Raw genomic sequence first — 17,138 nt, forward strand, 5'->3', positions numbered from 1 at the left:
AGTTTAGCAGCTTCCAGCCATTCTCAGATAGTATGCCCTGGTGGTGCAAAGATTAAGCACTCAACTGCTAACCAAAAGGTTGGGAGTTCAATCTGCTCTGTAAAGATTACAGCCTAGAGGCAGTTCTATTCTGTCACATGGGGTCCCACCCAACAACAACAAGTCTATGCTTAAAGACTGACCCTTTTCTATTCATGTAATTGTGACTCTGGATAGCCCTCCCTCCCTCCTCCCCATTTTTTATTTTATTTCTTTGCCATTATTAAGAATATACACATCAAAACATACACCAATTCAGCAGTTTCTATGTGTACAATTCAGTGACATTGATTACATTCTTGAAGTAGTGCAACCATTCTCACCCTCCTTTTCTGAGTTGTTCTTCCCATTAATATAAACTCACTGTCCCCATAATGTTGCTATGTAATCTTCTGAGTTGCTATTATCACTTTGATTCCATAGAGATAGTTCTTAAAAGAACATAATGCTCAAGGCAGGCATCTTTTACTAGGTAAGCTACATTACAGAATCCACTCGACGGCACTGGGTCAGTGGGTAAGCTACATTATTATTAAGAAGACTTCAGGGGATATTTTTGGTTTAAGTTTTAAAGGTTATCTCAGGGCAATAATTTCAGGGCTTCATCCAGCCCCTTTGGCTCTAGAAAGACTGGAGTCCATTAAAATTTGAAGTTCTGCTTTGCATTTTCTCTCTTTTGATCAGGATTCTTCCATAGAATCTTTGATCAAAATGTTCAGCACTTGTAGCCAAGCACCATTTGGTTCTTTTGGTCTGATGGCAAAGGTAGCAGTTGTTTATGAAGGCAATTCACCACAAATTCCATATCCTCCTCCTATTCCTGCCTCTCTTTCCTCCAATTGCAAGCTTTAAGACCCCAAGCAATGAACTAGGAGGTAGAACAGAAGCACTAAATAAGCACTAATAAGTTAAGCCAATTAACTGGGATGTCCCATGAAACCATGACCCTAAACCTCCAAACCTTGCAAATGGGTTTTCAGAGCTTCCTCATGAAGAATTTTATATAACTTTTTCCCACCTGTTTTAAGGGTCCTTAAATATTTCTCTGGCAAGAGGTAAAAACAAAGATCTGAGGAAGCACCAGTGAGACCTGTAGGTGATGCCAGGACCCAAGCCTTCAGTCCCGGCTCCTGTTTATTCAACTGTACAGATCCAGCTGTGGGCTCCCACAGAATGGAGTGGTTGCCATTACAGACAAACACCTGACCTCATGACCTCAGAAAGGCAGACCAGCTGTCATGTCTGCAAAGAGTGGGTCACTTTTTTAACTGGAACCCTGGTGACAAAGTGGTTAAGAGCTCAGCTGCTAACCAAAAAAGTCAGCAGTTTGAATCCATCAGCTGCTCCCTGGAAAACTTATGGGGCAGTTCTACTCTGTCCTATAGGGTTGCTATAAGTCGGAATCAACTAACAATTCAGTTATTCAAAACAACAGCACTACTTCATGGCTCCTGCCATCATCTTGCCCCCAATCCCTCCTCTTATCTGACCATGTATATGCAGGCACACACACAACCCAATAAAAGACTTCTCTGTCAGAGGCCATTTTGCTTCCCAAGGCTTTGCTTCATGCTTTGACTTTGACCCTTCATTTGGAGCTCTAGCCCCTCAAACTTCTACCCAAACAGGACTGGGAGGCAGTGGTCTGCAGTGGACCTGTCTTCATGACAGTTATCCCTTTCCTCCACTTCTGTTTTTTCTTGTATAAACACTGATGTCAGGTACCAGCCCTTCTTGCTGCCTCTCGTTACACCATATTCATTGCTCCTGGAGGTTCAGACTGCTCATGGGACACCGAGTTTTCAATATCCCAAGGATATTTCACAGAATCTGAATAGATAAGTTCTTCTCACTCTTTCACTACAGCTCTTTCTAGTCCGTAGAAGAGGGTTAGAGAACAATCAGTGTCCCTATCCACCATTATTGTGACCCCTTCTCAGGAGATTTCTTAGCAGTGAGGCAAATAGAGGCCCATAAAGTCTATCTCCTGTTTCTGAGACAGGGCCAAATGCCTGAATGAGCCCAGATTCCACTTAAATAAAACTCCTATAATGTATGAACTCACTCCAATTTTTAATGATGAGAGGCTTCAAATTCTGGATGGAGTAAAAGAGACTGGATTTAACTTTCTGTGTGAAACAACTAAAGAACTGGGGGAAAAAATCAGAGAAACAATAGTTTCCGGGACATTGGAAATCAGGCAACAAAGGACAATGATCCCTGAGGTGGAAACAAATAAGCTCAGAAGCAATACCTAAAAGGAACAAACTGTTATCAGAAAGCTTAATTGCACCCCAAAACAAAGCTCCAGAGTATTTATAGGAACACAAAAATATCTAGCATCCAAAACAAAATTATTCACAATGTCTGGCATTCAATCAAAAATTTTCTGACATGCAAAGAGGCAAGAAAATGATATGTACAATGAGGAGAAAAATCAATCAAAACTGACTCAGGAACAACAAAATTGAATTAGCAGACAAGGACATTAAAACTGTGTTTTATATATTCAAGACACTAGGGGAAAGATAAAAATAATATCTGATATGAAAAATACTTTGGATGGGATTAATGACAGATTTGACATTGCAGGAAAAAAAGATTAATGAACTCAAAGATATAACACTAGAAATCCTCCAAAATGAAACAAAACAAAACAAAAAAAGAATTGTGAAAAATGGAAAGAGCATCAGTGAACTGTGGGAAAGCTTTAGCAACCTAACACACATATTATTAGAATCCCCAAAGGAGGGGAGATGAGAGGAAGAAAGATAAATCTTAGGAGATAGTTTACAAAAATTTTGTGACAACTATAAGCATGTTGATCCAAGAAGTTCGACTAACCCTGAAGAGGAGCAACATAAAACTACACTAAGGCATATCATAATCAAATTGCTTAAAACCAGTGATAAAAAGGAAATCTTAAAAGCCGTAAGAGAAAAAAGACACATTATATAGAGGAACAAAGAAAAAAAATGACAGCAGATTTCTCACTACACACACTGCAAGAAGAAACTCTTTTGGGGCAGATGACATGATTGTCTATGTAAAAAATCCCAAAGAATCTACAAAAAAGCTCCTAGAAGTAAGTTTAGCAAAATGACACAATACAAAGCCAACATAAAAAATCGGTTGTATTTATACATACTGGCACTAAAGATTCAGATGGTTGGAATTAACAAAAAATTTACAATAGCATAGAAAATGTGAAATACTTAGGAATAAATTTGCCAAGAGATGTGCAAGACTTCTAGGCTGGAAACTGCAAAGCATTGCTGGGATAAACTAAAAGAGACTTAAATAAAATGGAGACATGAACTGAGTTCATGGAGTGGAAGGCTTAGCATTGTTAAGGTGTCACCTCTCCCCCACATTGATCAATAAATCAATGCAAACCAAACTGAAATCTCAGAAGACCTCTTTGGTAGATAAGGACAAGCTAATTCTGAAATGTACATGAAAATGCATAGACCTAAAATATTCCAAAAATTTTGAAATAGAATAACAAAGGTGAAGCTACAGTGATCGTGACAGCATGGAATTAGCATCAGAATAGAGTCCAGAAATAGATCCATACGTATATGGACAATGGATTTTTGACAAAAAAAAAAAAAACATGGAGAAAGCATGTTTTCAACAAACTGTGCTGGAACAACTGGATAGCCATACACAAAAAAATGAATTTTGATTCATAAATTGCACCGATACAAAAATTTACACAAAATAGATCAAAGGCCTTAATGTAAAAGCTACAACTATAAAGCCTAAAAGAAAAAGAAAAAAAAAAAAAAACATAGAAAATATTTATAACCTTGGGTTATAAATAAATGCCTTAGCTATGACACCAAAAACATGATCCACAAAAGAATAAAATTTCATCAAAATTTTCAAAAGCCTGTTCTTCAGAAGATACAGCTAAGAAAACGAAAAAACAGGCCACAGATTGGCAGAAATTATTACACGTCACAAGGCCTGATCAAAGACTTGTAGTCAGGTTACCTAAAGAACTCTTACCACTTAAAAAGGCAACAAACAATCCAATTAAAAAATGGACAGATGATTTGAACAAATTCTTCACCAAAGAAGATACACAGATGGATGGCAAATAAGAGCACATGAAAAGATGCTGAACACCACTAGTCATTCGTTGTTGTTAGATGCAATCAAGTCAGTTCCGACTCACAGCGAACCTATGTACAATACAACAAACACTGTCCAGTACTGCATCATCCTCACAATCATTGCTATGTTTCAGCCCATTGTTGTAGCCACTGTGTCAACCCCTCTCTTCAAGCGTTTTCCTCTTTTTGTTGACCCTCTACCTTACCAAGCATGATATCTTTCTCCAAGGACTGGTCCTTCCTGATAACATGTCCAAAGTACTTGAGACAAAGTTTCACCTTCCTTGCTTCCAAGGAGCACTCTGGCTGTTCTTCTTCCAGGACAGACTTGTTCATTCTTCCAGCAGTTAAAACCAATATGAGATAACACTATATACCTATTATAATTTTTAAAATTAAAATGACCGACTATACCAAGTGTTGACAAGGATGTGGAGAAACTACAACTTTCTGACTCTTTATGAGGAAGTGAAATGGTACAACTACTTCGGGAAACGATATACCCCTTCTGTAAAAAGTTAAATGTATGGCCTTTCTTATGACCCTGCCATTCCACTTTTAGGTATTTACCCAAGAGAAATGAAGGACTTGTATACCAATGGTCACAATAGCCTTATTTATAACAATCTGAACTAGAAACATTCCAAATTTTGTAAAATATTCATAAAATGGAGGACTACTCAGCAGTAAAAAGGAATCAATTCATGCAAACAACGGCATGGATGAATCTCAAAATAATTACAGGTATGCTGAGTAAAAGAAACCAGACAAAAAAGAGCATGTGATGGTTTTATAATGCATCAATTTGGCTAGGCTGAACTGCATTTCTAAGAATTCTTCTTCCTGTATGTTTCCTGTTAGGGTGATACACACACGAGGGAGATTTCTTTTGAAAATTTGGAGGGTGGACAGATTGCAACAGCAGCCATTTTGTAGCTAACACGCACTGCTGGCATCTGCTGGTTCACCTCATTGAGTGAAGCAGCATCTGGGCCTACAATTGTTCCACCTTCCCTGGTTTTCCTTCACTTGTTCTGACTCTTAGGCCAGGTATGTGCTTGGCCCTGTGACAAAGGGCCCCAGCTTCTGTCAGATGCCCTCATCCCCACGGTCAGAGGCAACAAGAATGGATGGAAGTTTCTGTCTGTCCTTGTCGGGTTCCATCTCATACTCCTGGGGTTCCAGTTCATGCTTTTGGGCTCTAGCCTACTTAGGATCTTCCCTTTCATACTTCCTGCCCATGGACTTCAAACTCCAGCGCTAAACAGGGAGTCACAGTATTAAAGAGACTGCTTAACTAGCTCCACAAATCCCTTTAAAATTATATATAAATATAATATATATATATCATATATAAATATTAAACATATAATTTATATATTATATATATAAATATAATATATGCATTATAAAAAAACCCAAAACCAAACCCAGTGCCGTTGAGTAGATTTCGACTCATAGCAACACCATAGGACAGGGTAGAACTGCCCCATAGAGTTTCCAAGGAGCACCTGGCGGATTCGAACTGCTGACCTCTTGGTTAGCAGCCGTAGCACTTAGCCACTACGCCACCAGGGTTTCCATATATATCAACCAAAAAAAAGAAAAAAACCAAACCCGTTGCTGTTGAGTCAATTCTGACTCATAGAACCCTACAGGACAGAGTGAACTGCTGCATAGTGTTTCCAAGGAGCAGCTGATGGATTAGAACTGCTGGCCTTGTGGTTAGCAGCCAAGCTCCTAGCCACTGTGCCACCAGGGCTCCATATATTATATGTACATATAATATATATATTATGTATATGTACATGTGTATCTTTTTTTTTTTTTATCTGTGTGTGTGGTGTGTGTATAAATAGATACGTTCCTCTCTGACCCCCACACTGGTTCTGCTTCTTTGGTTGTGCCCTGACTGATACAGATATATGGCAAATACTATATGGCTCCCTACAAAATTCTTGAAAATGCAAAGTAATTTATAATGTAAAAGCAGAATGCCCTGAATGAAGAGGAGCAGGGAGGAAAGGAAAGGAAGGTTTTTAACTGTGAATGAAGAAACTTTTTTGGGGGGGGGGGTGGTGATAGATATGTTCATTATCTTGGTCGTGGTGAAGTTTCACAGGTATATACATAAGTGAAAATGTATCAGATGGTACACTTTAAATATATGTCAACTATTTTTTATACCTCAATAGTGGAAACCCTGGTGGTGTAGTGGTTAAGTGTTATGGCTGCTAACCAAAGGGTCGGCAGTTCAAATGCACCAGGTGCTCCTTGGAAACTCTATGGGGCAGTTCTACTTTGTCCTATAGGGTCACTATGAGTCGGAATGGACTCGACAAAATGGGTTTGGTTTTTGGTTTTTATACCTTAACAGGAAACTTTGGTGACAAGGTGGTTAAGAGCTATGGCTGCTAGCCAAAAGGTGGGCAGTTCAAATCTAGCAGGCATTCTTTAGAAACCCTATGGGGCAGTTCTACTCTGTCCTACAAGGTCGCTATGAGTCGGAATCAACTCAGTGGCAAGGGGTTTAGTTTGGTTTTGTTGATACCTCAATAAGGAGCCCTGGTGGTGCTGTGGTTAGAGAGCTTGGCTACTAACCAAAAGGTTGGCAGTCCAAATCTACCAGCCGCCCCTTGGAAACCCTATGAGGCAGCTCTACTCTGTCCTATAGGGTTGCTGTGAGTCAGAATTGACTCAGTGATAGCGGGTATTTTTATACTTCAATAAAACTGTTTAAAATTTTTTTTAATAATTTTTATTGTGCTTTAAGTGAAAGTTTACAAATCAAGTCAGTCTCTCACACAAAAACCCATATACACCTTGCTACATACTCTGAATTACTTTCCCCCTGATGAGACAGCCCGTTCCCTCCCTCCACTCTCTTTTCATGTCCATTTCACCAGTAAAGCTGTTAATATTTTTTGAATGCAGAAAGAATTGAAATATCCTCAACACTAATTTTCTAGACTAAGCTTACTGAAAATGAAATTCTAGGAGTCTTTTGGGCTTTGTGGTGCCACCTTCCGTGTAAAGTGGTAGAAAATACATTTAATATCAAGAAGCTGACTGAATTCACCCTTAAGAAAGAGGCACATTTCCATATGGAGAGAAATACAAAGTGTGTTTTTCTTTTATCTATATTTTTGTATATTTATGTAATTAAAGTAAGAAAATATGGCACATTTTCTGCATCTATTTCTTTTTTCCACTGAAAGCCCATTTTTTTAAAAGAAGAATTTTACAAGATAAAGCTGATGAGGTAAAAGATTTTATCATCTGTGACGTAAGAATCTACAGAGGTTTACAAAGATATGAGACAAAAAAGGAAACATGAACATTTTGAGGGATTTTTCAGGATTAATTTTAACTATGCCTGATTTATGCCTTCAATGCTAACTTTTTTGGAGCACTGGGTGGCACAGTGGCTAAAAGCTCAGCTGCTAACCAAAAGGCTGGCAGTTCAAATCCTCCAGTCACTCCTTGGAAAATCTATGGGGCAGTTTTACTCTTTTTTTTATAGGGTCGCTATGAGTTGGAATCCACTTGACAGCCATGTGTTTTGTCTAATGTAGTGTTTTGAGGGTAAAGGATGGTTCTCCCTAGGATTTTATACCCAGGCAATTCATCTTTCATATGTGAAACAGAAAAACATCCTCAGATATGCAACGTCTTGTGTATTTTTGAAAAATTATTTGAAGATGTGCTACAACAGTGATAAATGGATCAAATTAATAGCATGAAGAATGGGAATGTCACAGTGTGAAAGGACTGCTGCTGAGTAGAAGGATGAGACTTTGGGGAGTAGAGGCTGGGAGGGGCAAGTGTATTTTTTGTGTGGGAGGGACATGTATCACTGAGTTAATGGGGCAGACTGTGGTAACCATCCTCCAAAATGGCCCCAGTGATCTTCACCGTATCTAAGGCGCTCAACTCCTTATGTAACCCCCTCCAATATGGAATAGTGCTAACCCTCATAAACAATAAAAAGAAAAAAAAAAAAAGAACCAAACTCGTTGCTGTCGAGTCGATTCCAACTCATAGCAACCCTATAGGACAGAGAACTGCCTCTTAGGGTTTCCAAGCTTCGGCTGGTGGATTCAAACTGCTGACTTTTTGGTTAGCAGCCGAGTTCTTAGCCACTATGCCACTAGGGTTCTATCATTCACTTAGGGGCTTTGAAAGCCAAGGTGAGGTCATTCCATTTCTGCCCTGTTACATCCCTCCCCTGAGGCATTGTGTATGAGACAGCTTAGTTATTTGACTCCAAGCAAAAGCAAAAGGAGGAAATATCCACAAATAAGTCAATTTTTCAAAGATGGTGTAAATAGGCATTCTTCTTCCTGGAGTATTGAAAAAGGAAGGTAAGACCAGAGAAGCTAGTGGGAGAGGGTTTGGGGATTCAGGGTCCTAGCCGTGTTCTCCTTGGAGACAGGAGTTCATAATCAGCAGTCATCCCCTTAGCAAGTAAGAAGAGAGGCACCAGCTTTTTCTTTTAAAAAAAATTTTTTTTATTTAAAAATTTTACATTATTTTTCTGGGTGGGTTGGGTAATTCAGAATCAGCCTAGGCATGTTTTGGAAGTCTCTGAGACTAATGCCTCAATGCCAAACCATTATCAATAGCTTATTTGATTGGTGGGAGAATTAGAGGACCTCGTGATACAGGATGAAGAGATGGTTACTGAAGAAGACAGAACCCCAAGTAGACAGTGGTGTCCCTGCAGTATTCAGTCAACGTTTTAAATTATCTGTCACCAATATTAAATGGCTCATCACACAAACAATAACACATCTTATTTTCATTTTTACAGAAGTTTCCACATATAGAGAGCCAGAATTTAAAGTTCTGTAGGCTTCATAATCACACTTAAATTAATTTGATCCCTTATATTAACCATAAAAATTAAAAACTAGCATCTACCCAGTGCAGTCTCAGTCTCCACAATGAACGTATCCCCTGCTGATGGAATGCCACCTTCTTCTGGGCTTGGTATTCAAGACTGCAAAGATCACAATGAGTTTGTCAAGTCAGAAGAGAAAGCAAGCCAGGAGCTCATGGGCCCAGAGAAGTGCAAAAGACTAATTCCAGGCAGCAGTGCAGTGGCCGGAGCTCTCCGCTCCTTCCCGAGCAGAGTCAGACCTGAGCTGCAGACAGTGAAGGACGTGGCTCACATCCCCCACCGCCTTGGATGGTATCCTAGGTATTGCAAGCAGGGTGGCTCTTGTCTCCCCATAGGACAGTTAATTCCCTGGGCACAGGGCCCCCTCTCTGGCTGCCCCGGCAGCAGGGTCTAACTCAGCCCAGGCATGAGCACAGAGCAGGTCCTTAGTACAGGAAGGATGGAAACCAGCATGTACTGAGCACCTATTAACTGGCAGGTACAGAGCTAGGACAGGTGCTTTCATTCAATCCTCCCAACAGCCCTGTGAGGTAGGCTCATCACCTCCATTTTACAGACATGGAAACAGAGGCTCAGGGAAGAGAAGTTTCCAAAGTGGCACAGCTAGTAAGTAGGAGAACATCACTTTGAAAACCCAGGACTTCTCAGTCCAGTGCTCTTTCTCTGCCTACATAAGCCAAGGGCTTGGCAATAAACGAGGACCCCAGCTCCAAGCCAGTTGTCTGGAGCTCATGCCTTTGAGCCCTTTGAGCACGTGGGGCCAGCTTAGGAGTTTAGAAGCTGGGCAGGGAGCCATGGCTCCACAGCTTTGCTTTGTGGCCCTGAGCAAGTCCTTTAACTTCTTGCCAGGGGCCGGACCAGTCCAGTGTGGTTCTCAATGGGGGGAGGGGACTTAGTGCAACTACCTGGACCATATGTGTGCAAACCACACTGACATTGCTCCCCTGGGGGTGGGGGGTGGTGGAGGGCATGGCCATCTGACACCACACACCTGCAAATCATTCAGAGAGTCAGTTGTGGTCTCCAAGGTTCTGACCTCTGAGAATGGCTTTAAGCCCTTAGGGAACTGCCTCTCCCCTCCCTGAGAGACCTTCCACAGAAGGTCAAAGCAATATGGTCAGGATACTTTTAAAGCAGAAAATGCTTTAAAGTAATTAGGTGGGGGCGAGGGGGCGGGAGACTCTTTTAAAGGGAATGAAAAGACGGCAGTGGGGAGAAGGTTTGGGGTAGGCATTAAAAGGAAGAGTTGGGGTCTAATGTGCCAAACCAGCTGGTAGGATTGGGTCAGGCCAAGCCTAGAGAAATTCAGTCTTTGGCATTGAGCTTGGCTGGGGTCAGCCATGGGGCTGCACTCTGTGACCTCAGGCATGGGTAAGGGGGCTCCCTCAAAAACTATCGCCTGTAACTGTGCACGGGGCATAGAGCATAAACAACAGTGACAAAGGCAGAGAGAAGACACAACTCAAATGACTCAGGCAAACACTGCTTTACATGATTCTCCTCTTTCTCTAAGTCCCACTCAAATGCCCCCATGTCCATGAAGCCTTCTGTGACCCATACACACAGTGGGTCTGTGGCCCTCCTGGGTGCCCGCCAGCCAGTCGGCCTCTCACCTAGCGCCCAGTGCATTGAGCACACCGAGTCATAACTGCCCACTCTCTCCCACTGTCACTCTCTCCCACTGGACCGTGAACAACTTAAGGATGGAGACCACATTTTTTGGTCTCTTTCATCTCCTTTTGGAGAGGGAAAATGCGCTTATCAAGCCCCTGTGCTCATTAGCACCAGGCTAAGTACCAGCCAAGCCTGACAGAAAGTCAAGCACTGCGTCTCCCAGATGATTCCAAAGCCATGGACCTTGGGCCCAACTGTGTTCCGAAGGAATCAAACATGCTTCCTATATCTCATACCACTTGTGCCCCAGATTCACCCTGCCCTGGGCACAATCATGATTTGGGGGACTTTCTCTATGGAACATGAAATCAATATCTAGGTGCAGATTTCAAGCAATGTAGAGTGTTGGCTTGAGAGAACAACATCATCCAGGGAGGGCAAAAAAAGCCCAGCTTTGGCAGCCCTGGTGGGAAAGGTGGATCTACCTGGACATGTCTACAGGTATGCATCTACCTGTGAGGAAGGAAGGGAGGACTCTGCCTGGGAAGACTGCTAGGTGTGTGTATGCGTGTTTGTGGTAAGGAGGTTGGGTTCACACACCTCTGCAGTTACAAGGAGGGCTGGACCTGGTTCCTTGCTCTCAGACCCTTGAATGCCCAGAGGTCTGCTGATGGAAGGCTATAGAGTGTAAGGAGCAGGCTGGGGTTGCTCAGGAACACGGTCTTTCTAGGCCTAGAGTAGCTAAGAGACCAGCTGGAAAATGCCCCATGGAGAAAGGTGAGGGCCCTGGTTAGGGAGCCCCTACTCAGCAGCGAATGCTCCGGAAGCCAGACAGTGTGGCTTTTCCATGAAAGTAAATGTCCTCATCTGTGCCCTGGTTCAGGTGCTTCACCATGTTCTTCTCAAAGAGGAGCGGGTGGTAGGCGCCCATCGTGCAGGCGGTGTCGAAGAACTTCTGGTAGTAGTAGCATACGTCAGTCTTGCGCTTGGATGGGAGGAACTCATAAATATCCACCTGGTCACATAGTGTCATCATGATTATGATGCCTGGAGAGGGAGCAGAGGTGAGTTCTGCCCAACAAACCACCCTAGCACCCCATAGCTCTGCCGGTGGGTCCAGCAGCTCATGAGCCCAGCTTTGGAGGGATTGTCCTTCGGAGGTTTCTATTTACTACTCTGATTCCCAATCTGTGTTCCCCTTGTAAACCAAGCCCAGCAGACTGTTTCTTGGGGTGCGGAACCTTATGAGACTTATGCACTTCTGTATCCCCAGCACCTGGGCCAGGCTCTGGTGGATGCATGCCCCCCAGACACAAGTGGGAGCAGTCTTTCCACAGACGTGGACTCACCAAGCATCCCAGAGGACGGTGGGTTTGGCTGAATCTCCTCTGGGGAGATTTCCTGAAGGATGTCCCATAGCTCCCAAGGCATCTGGGGCCTGAGGATGTAGAAGGGCTGATCGGGATGCATGTTACAATAGCTCTTGTAGTTGTTAAAGAAACTGTAGTCGGGATGCTCATACCACTAAAAGAGAAGAAAATTGTCTTCTCAAGAAGAGAAAGGTGCCACTGACAGTGCTCGCCTCAGTCATCCTCGTCTGAAGGCTTGGGGAGGGGAAGGACAAGGTACAATTCTAGGGCACAACTCTTTCCTGGAGCAGACAGCAGACTTTTCCTCTACACTACAGCTCTCATTTGACAGTACAGTGGGGCCCAGCACAGAGCCTCTGCCAATGGGAAATTTTGAGTGTGCTGACCCTGGCACATTTACTATGATAGAATATGGGAATGCCACCAGAGCTGAAAAGGGCCTTAGGTACCACCTAACCCCACCTCTCATTTTCATAGGTGAGGGAACTAGGGCACACGTGACCACATTTGTATGTTCACAGCCCTTGTTTTGACCTAAGCAAATGTGAGTTCTAACTAAGATCAGGGCAAAATGTGGAAATTAAGGTAGCTAGAGCCATGGTGGCACAGTGTTGAAGAGCTCTGCTGCTAATCAAAATGTCAGCAGTTTGAATCTACCAGTCGCTCCTTGGAAATACTATGGGGCAGTTCTACTCTGTCCTATAGGGTCACTATGAGTTAGAATCAACTCAACGGCAATGGGTAGTAAGGGTGCCAGGGCCATCAGAGCCTGTCAGCTATTGGTGGGTCCAATGTAGAATTAAATGTCGAAAGAATAGTGCTCTCTGCCTCACCTCCTTCAAGCCATTCCCCTGTGGCCCCTGCAGCCGACATCAGGGAGAAGCCCCCTGACACCCACAGCCAATAGTGACAGGTCTGTCCCCAAGTGGGTGAGATTCCAGCAGACTGACTGAGGCTCTTGTCTTCTTCCCTGAAAGAGCTGGGATTGTATATCTGGGCTCTCTGCTTAGTAAGTCAGATCCTAGGGCAGGTGAAGTCGCCCCTCACATCCCAGTTTCCCCATCTGTAAAATGGGGATGACCACACTTCTGTCTACTTCCTTAAGTTGTTGTGGGAATGAAATGAGAAGAGTTCATTGCCACATGGTAATAATAATAGTGGCTATTACTGTTAGTGCTGATGCTCATCAGGAATAAACATTAAATGAACACAATCTACCCCAGATGCTTAGAGATTCAGCCTCTGTTACTCCCATACACCATAACTGGGAGACAAATACTTGGCAATGCAGGGCAAGGCACAGACAGCAGCTAGCATAAAAAAAAAATTTTTTTTTTTCAGGAATATATCTGTGCTGGATAGTCCAGATGAGGTGGGGTACCCTAAAATGGCCCATCCACAGGTAAGTTATGACTTTAAAACACCAGGAACTCAGGAAAATATGTAAGCAAATAGATGACCCAACCCCTACTACCTATGCACATCCGCTTACCTTTGGGATGTCTGAATGGTATATAGACGGGTCCCACACAATTAGGATTCCTTCATTGTAAAAACTATCTTCGAGGAAGCGCTTTTCTGTGGTGACCAACTGCAGGAAGAAACAGACAAGATATCACTTGGCCATTTACACATAAATAAAAACCAAAAACCAAACCCATTGCCATTGAGTTGATTCCGACACTTTGGTCGTTGGCTGCAATAATGACTGATGCATCCCAAGCCCCGCCCTGAGGCCCCAGAGCCTCTGTGAGCCTTCTAAGTTCTGGAGCAGCTTCTTCTTGCAGCTCCTTATGTCATTCAGAAGACAGTAAAGATGCCAGTGTTGACTTGTGAGGGCATTTTATTACAGTCAGTCATACAGCAGAAAGGCTTCCACTCAGATTTTGAGATTATTGGGGCACAGAAACAGTGATAATGGCATAGCATACTATTGCCATGGAATCTCACCTTTTGGGGGGGTAAGAAGAATTAGGTCTTAAAGTCAGAATCTCTTTAGTCAAAATTATTTCTAAAGATCCCTTCAATCACCTATAAAGTACCACCAAACCAAACGCACCACTGTCGAGTCATTTTCGACTATAGTGACCCTATAGGACAGAGTAGAACTGCCCTATAGGGTTTCCAAGGCTGTAACCTTTACGGAAGCAGACTGCCACTTCTTTCTCCTGAAGAGCAGCTGGCGGATTCAAATCGCCACTCTTTCGGTTAGCAGCCAAGCACTTGACCACTGCACCTGCAGGGCTCCTCTCTATAAAGTACAATATAGAGTATTTACACATTATGACGGAGAATAACATATTAAGTCCAAACAGCCAACAGTTTCTGCAGCATTAGAACAGGTCACCATCCATGGTCTAACACCAGATGAAATGGTTGGCTTGTGTGAAGGGCCTAAAGGGTATGTAAAAATATGTACCTTTTAAATGCGAGACTTTCACCAGGTTGGTGAGATGCTCACGTGCTGTCAGGAACTGCAACCCAATAGGGGAACCAGTCACAGCTCCATTCCTCCCCTGGGGATATACTCACTTCTGGGCTGGCCTGGGATGAATGGGAGCAGGATGAAGCTCCATAGCAACCCCACTGGAACAGGTTTGCAAAAAGTATTAAAAAGATCCTTTAGTATATATTATTTTTTACCCTTTGACTCAGTAATTCCAATTTTGGGATCTATCCTAAAAATGAATCCAAATTCAGGAGGAGAAATTATGCCTGGCAATGTTAATTTAATCATTTGTCAAAGTAAGAAGAAGGTGAAAGATCCTGAGTTTGGAGCCAGAAAGACCCAGGCTCGACTCTTGGCTTTGCTACTAACTTATCTTGTGACCTTTAGCAAGATCTTCATTTTCTTATCTGTGAAATGGGCATAACAACACTTGCTCTGCTCTCTCAAACAGGAACTGCTTTGAGGATCACATGGAGGTACATGAGTAAATAAGAAAGAAAGAAAAGTGGCCCCAAAGGTTTAGAAATTAAAGGCTCAATGCTTCTTTTAAACTAAGAAACCCAAAACTGAGATACGAGATTAACTTCCCGACGTTCCCTTTAAAAAGAAGGTGGGAGACAATGTAGCCCAGATGAAAACTGAGAGTAACACATCACAAGAATCAAATCAAGGACTGACTGACTATGGAAATCAGAACCACAGTAATAATCTCTTCGGGCCTCAATCACCATCACCAAGACTGAGCCCTAATCAAAGTTACTATACCATCAGAAGAGCACCTACAGGAAGGGCAGCTTGCCATGAGTCTCTAAGATCATGCAGCTACTCTTCTGTCCTCTGTACCTTCTTAGAGAAGTAGGAAGTCACTGGAAACCTGAGAAAATAATCTCATTTCCTCCATGTATGATCTCTGAGATAAGAAATATTGGTGGAGGGCCCACCTTTGGCAGGGATTGTGCAGTTGTACTGGGAACTAAGGAGCCAAAGATAAGACACTGTCACTGCCCTCCAGGCAGTCATCAGCTAGTGGGTAAGGTGACCAGTTAAAGGATAATAGGTTTTACAGGGGAAACCCTGGTGGCATAGTGGTTAAGTGCTACTGCTGCTAACCAAAGGGTCGGCAGTTCGAATCCACCAGGCGCTCCTTGGAAACTCTATGGGGCAGTTCTACTCCGTCCTATAGGGTCACTATGAGTCAGAATCGACTCGACGGCATGGGTTTTTTTTTTGTTGGTTAGGTTTTACAGGACGCCAGGATAATGTGAGGGGGAGAGGGAGGCTGTCCAGACAGAGGGAACAGCATGTGCAAATCCTGATACGAAAGTATGTGGCAGAGACTGCGAGGTGTCACCCAACATCCATTCTCTCTTCCTTGGCCACAAACTCCCTGATTTTTACCTCAGCACATGGCTGTCTGAAATAAAGACTACATTTCCCAGCCTCCCTAGCAGCTGAGCAAAGTCATGTGACTGAGTTCTGACCAATGGTGTGTAAGTAGGAGTGACCTGTAGGAAATGTCCTTAAAGGCAAGAGGCAGCCTCCTCCTTTTCCTCCTGGTTGATGTGTGGAAGCTTAAACCATCATCTTGGACCATGAAGTGGAAGTCACATGCTGAGAATAGCAAACCCACAAAGTAGAAGGAGCCTGGGTTCCTGACGCTGTGCAATACCATACCAGCTCTGGAATGTCTACCTCTGGACTTCTCTTACATAAGAAAAAAAAAATTTTTTTTTTTCATATTTTTTGTCCTGTTCTCCCTCATGCTCTCTTGGCTTGGCATGTTTTAATTGTCCCTTAACACTTACTCTCCTCACGCTCACCCTCTTCCTGGCAGCCAGTGCCTGCCTCTACTGCCACAACAGTGTGTTTAATCATCCTTTACCTGTCCATCTTACCTACTAGGTAATGACTGCCTGGAGACCAGTGACTGTGTCTTACCTTTGGTTCTTAGCACCCAGTACAAATGCCCAATGCCTGCCCAAGACATATTTATCTTGTTAAGCTAGTGTTTGTGGGGAAGGGAGTGTTCCTGTCACTTGCAGCCAAACCTAATTCTAATTTATACCAAAAACCAAAGCAGTTGCTGTTGCAGCGATTCCAACTCATAGCCACCCTACAGGACAGAGTAGAACTGTCCCAGAAGGTTTCCAAGGAGCGGCTGGTAGATTTGAACTGGTGACCTTTCGGTTAGCAGCCGAGCTCTTAATCACTACAGCACCAGGGCTCCCCTAGTTAGTACAGTGAGTAGCTTTTTTGAGAATTGTGTATTGTTCACATGGCTAGGATACAGATAGAGAGCTGGAAGGAATCAGAGAAAAGGCTGGAGAGGTGGCTGGGCCAATGCCTGGGAGCTAAGGTTTGTTTTTTCAGGTTATAGGGACCAGTGAAGGCATTTAAGTGAGAAAGAGCTAACCAGACTAGCGTTTTGAACTAGTGTTTTTGAAGGAAAGGAGACCAAACAGAAGCTGCTGTTGTAGTCTAAGTAAGAAAAAATGGGGGGATGGAGAAGAGGAGTTACAACTGACAGAACTTGCAGACTAACTGGATGTTGAAAGTGAAGGATAAAGAGGTAAAGGTGACTCCCGCAATGAGAACATGGACAATGAGAAAGAGCAACAACTGGATTTGCCTGTGAGGATGTG

General features: G+C 43.1%; 1 protein-coding gene across 13 annotated transcripts in view; it reads right to left on the minus strand.

The window, feature by feature from the left end:
* ST6GAL1 (ST6 beta-galactoside alpha-2,6-sialyltransferase 1) overlaps nucleotides 1-17,138 on the minus strand; it is a 159,194-nt gene that overhangs the window by 8,753 nt on the left and 133,303 nt on the right. For 11 of the 13 annotated variants that reach the window (XM_049880631.1, XM_049880599.1, XM_049880561.1 and 8 more), the window contains 4 exons: nucleotides 14,580-14,633; nucleotides 13,540-13,638; nucleotides 12,027-12,201; nucleotides 8,667-11,724 (listed from right to left, as the gene is read on the minus strand). In XM_049880631.1, coding sequence (XP_049736588.1) covers nucleotides 11,483-11,724; nucleotides 12,027-12,201; nucleotides 13,540-13,638; nucleotides 14,580-14,633 — 570 coding nt within the window. In that variant the 3' untranslated portion in view covers nucleotides 8,667-11,482. Of the gene's footprint in view, nucleotides 1-8,666; nucleotides 11,725-12,026; nucleotides 12,202-13,539; nucleotides 13,639-14,579; nucleotides 14,634-17,138 lie in introns of those variants that run through there. The other 2 variants (XM_049880664.1, XM_049880655.1) reach the window with 2 other exon arrangements.

This window comes from Elephas maximus, chromosome 1 (genome assembly GCF_024166365.1).
Source record: "Elephas maximus indicus isolate mEleMax1 chromosome 1, mEleMax1 primary haplotype, whole genome shotgun sequence".
Lineage (NCBI taxonomy): Eukaryota > Metazoa > Chordata > Mammalia > Proboscidea > Elephantidae > Elephas > Elephas maximus.